The 3,566-nt window shown below is 41.5% G+C and overlaps 2 protein-coding genes across 3 annotated transcripts in view; one reads left to right on the top strand and one right to left on the bottom strand.

Annotated features, from left to right (window-relative positions):
- Nucleotides 1–2,803, top strand: part of ergic3 (ERGIC and golgi 3) — a 26,121-nt gene extending 23,318 nt beyond the window's left edge. For both annotated transcript variants that reach the window (XM_032513461.1, XM_032513460.1), the window contains one exon: nucleotides 1–2,803. This exon is cut by the window's left edge and continues 67 nt beyond it. In XM_032513461.1, coding sequence (XP_032369352.1) covers nucleotides 1–13 — 13 coding nt within the window. In that variant the 3' untranslated portion in view covers nucleotides 14–2,803.
- The window catches only part of romo1 (reactive oxygen species modulator 1), an 11,732-nt gene that overhangs the window by 8,014 nt on the left and 152 nt on the right, over nucleotides 1–3,566 (bottom strand). The window lies entirely within an intron of this gene.

The raw sequence follows: 3,566 nt of genomic DNA, 5'->3' as shown, positions 1-3,566 counted from the left end.
CAAGGCTTCCTAACAGCGCCCCCCCACCCCCCTACTGGCCTCCATGGTGCAAAACAGACCAAGACACGGATGCAGAAAGAAGAGGACAGACAGAGGGAGAAGTTTGGAAAGTTTCATTTTTTTTTTCTCCTGTCAGATTGAGTGAGAAATGCAGAAAGAGAGACACAGAGGTTTTAAATTAGCCACGTCTTTAATTCCTCTGTCTCTCAGTTCGTTCTGGAAATGCACAGGAGAGGAACTCGTGGTCCTTTTTGAATTTTGCTCGCTGGTAAATTAAATGCCAACAGGACAGAGTCAGAATCAGACAGCTAGAGGCAACGTTTTGTGATTGAACTCGAGCAGAAAAGAGGATGCCTCATCTGCCTCCAGATGCTTCTTCCTGGAAAAAGGGGAACTTCCTTCCCTCGCTACTGTACACTGAATGTTCATGAGACGATCCGTGGTCGATCCTTTGTTCCAGAGGGGTGAGGGTGAGAGGGCACCAAGACTTTTTAAAGGAATAAATCACCCAACATTTTTACTTTTCTCATCAGTTTCTCATCCCTTGCAACCTGAACTGCCAGAGGGAACAATGTTTGTACTCACATTTCTTTTAACTGAATCAAAGACAGACATAGATAATGTTTTCTCATGAGTACAAGAAAGATATTGTGTGATCTCAATGTAATACATTTATTGAGATCAGAATAAGGATTCAAGGATAAATCGGGTGATATTTTGTCCACAAATCCCATGAAAAGACCAAATTCAACTATGAACTGTTACCAATAACAAGTATTGTGTGTGTACGCAAAGCCTAATATATCTTCTTCCTCTGTGCCATAGAGCTTAATTATTGTCCAAATACTATTAAAACACATCAGTGAGCAACACTGTTGCACTGGGTGACATGTTTCTTCATCACCATGAACACACACAGTTTATTTTATCTCAACCCCACATGCACCGTCCTGCTGCCACATATTCTCACTAGAGCACCAAATGTTGGTTAGTCCGCTGCTGAAAATAGTCCCCAACAAATGCTCTATTTATTCCTGTTTAATGTTTGCTAAAAGCTACATTGACCTGTTGTTTTGGGGGGAAAATCCAGAGCCTTTTTTTGAAAGATCAGTCAGTCAGTAGTAACCAGTGGTCTCCGGTCTGAGAGCCACAGACAGGTTAGGGATATCAGAAAGTAATGAGAGACAGACTGACACATTGTTTTTGTGTTTTGGACTTTTCATGGGATTTGTTGACGTTTAAAAAACAACAAGAATATCGCCTGGCTTCTCCTTTAAGTTCTCTCCACAGACTTGTCAGGAATTTGGGGTTTAGAGTAATAATCACGAAGTTTTTCATTTAAAGAAATGTCTGTTAAGTCACAATCTATCGCCGAATGAGGTAACACGATGGTGACTGAGCAGTGTTACGGGTGTCAAACAGTGGAATTTCCACTCCCAGCCCATAACGTGATGCCCTTGGGCCCAATAGACTTCTTCCCATAGACCTACTTAGAAAGACACTTCTGTAAATCAGTGGATACATTGTTTTAGCCCCCCCCACCGAAAAAAATACAAAACATTTTGGGTGACGTTTTCCCTTAAAGACAAGCTGATTTTCTTTTGAAACCGGTAAAGAAAAGACACACACTACACAGGCAGATATCTGTCCTCACTTAAATTAAAACCACTATGTGTAGGATTTTGTAAGTTTGTAAAAAAAAGAAAAGGACAAAAAAAAAAGTCTGCTTATCTGTGGCGCTGTGTTGGATGTGTCGGGGTGCATGTTGGGCTGAATTTTGTTCACTTCGTTGTTCAGCCTGGCATTGTGACATTAATGATACAAGCAGACTGATCTCTTGTTATGGCGTATGTATGACACACCAATTTGTATGTCATTATTTGCGTGTTATCATGAAGCATATTTGCTTTTAGTTTGTATATCAACGCCGCTTGGCCTCCATTGACTTACATTACAATGTGATAACGCGTGAATTTACGCCGTAGCGAGTAGTATGAAAGCCGAAAAATCTGCGTAGGGGTCAAACACAGGACTTTCACCCAGGAGACCGGGGTTTGTGTCACGTCTGTCGCTGTCTTATTTTTTTTATTTTTTTTTTTATAAACTAAAACCCACCCAGTTCTTCTTATGCTAAACCCAACCCGCGTGTCACGTTTTCTAAACTCAACTGTTGCTTGCTTCTCTCGATAACACACCAAGTAGCAAACAGCTCAAAATGCGTACAGATAACACAAATGTGGGCATGTATGTTTCCACAAAGTCATGATGTCATGTTGATGCGAGTCTAGCTGGTCAACACAACTTTGGACTGACTTCCACTCGATGCAGACCGTTGGGTAACACCTGTTTTTGACTTCAGCTTGGCGTTTGACCTGCAGTACAGCAGCCGATTGAAGCAGAGCACGTGTACTATAACGCGCTGTAAAACCCTGAAGAACCCAATGACCTTTTTAGTCAACACAAAGCTTTGGCAGGAGTTGCTGGGAGTAGTTAACTTGACATTTTTCAGGATGATCAAAAAGATATGTCAATGAGTTGTGTTTGTGTGTAAGGGTTAAGGTGTTTTTGTACCAAGTTTTCTGCCGTCCTTTTATAGGCTGTGACGCAGGAAGGAAGCGTTCCCAGTCTTAAACCCAATTACAAAGCTCCGATCGGCTGTGATCATAACCAAACAGTTGTCAATGAGCTCAATGTGGGCAAAAAAAATGTGTGCACTGATTCAGAGGTCTGAGACTATAATGGATAATGTGTGTCTGCCATAGTGTCTGCGTTTCTAATTGTACACATAGTGGCTTTAAAAAAATGTGAGACCAATTTTAAGACTGGATAAATGACTAAATGACTCGTATAATGAGAAGTTGAGATTCAGGCCACGGTTGACCTGCAGTGTGAATGGAGCCAGGTATTTAAGAAGCCAAACAGTCCGTTTTGTTCAGTGTTTAATTGGCAGTTGAGGTAACTCTAATGAGCCATAGCCAAAACTTGCAGCATGTGGCTCGTGGTGCGTTCCATGTACCTCGGAACTCTGAAGCCGGAGCTGGGAATAACGTCGCACCCGGGTTGAATGCGTCCCATTTAACACATCGGATTTTCATTGTGGGGTTAGCTCTAGCCAGGTTAGCCGTTGTTACCAATACCAGTTGATGACAACACATTAAGCTGTATTTTGCGCATACAAAAAGCGTATCATGTCCACAGATAGAGGTTGGACAGTACTGTGTATACGACTGGTTTAAGGAGACACGAATGCGACAGAAGTTACTACAGCTATCACTACTGTTGATGCAAGGGGCAGCCATCTTGTATTTTGAGCTTGTATTTGTGAGGTTGTCCCACTTCCTAACGGGGCGTTTCCAACTTTTTTTAAACTTTTGGCTGGACTTAACTCTTGATATGATTTTACCTCCTTCTGTTTTTTGTATTCAGGAGTGTAAATATTGTACAGACATATCTACCACTGCCTCAGAGAATGGAAGGAAATGACTAAACACCCACCAGATCACTGGTTGCACTGTGTCAGTGTTAAAAACGTGCTCCAATTATTTTGATTTTTTTTTTTTTTTTTT

This window comes from Etheostoma spectabile, chromosome 4, assembly GCF_008692095.1.
Source record: "Etheostoma spectabile isolate EspeVRDwgs_2016 chromosome 4, UIUC_Espe_1.0, whole genome shotgun sequence".
Classification (NCBI taxonomy): Eukaryota; Metazoa; Chordata; class Actinopteri; order Perciformes; family Percidae; genus Etheostoma; species Etheostoma spectabile.
This window is presented reverse-complemented; position numbering and strand designations above follow the sequence as displayed.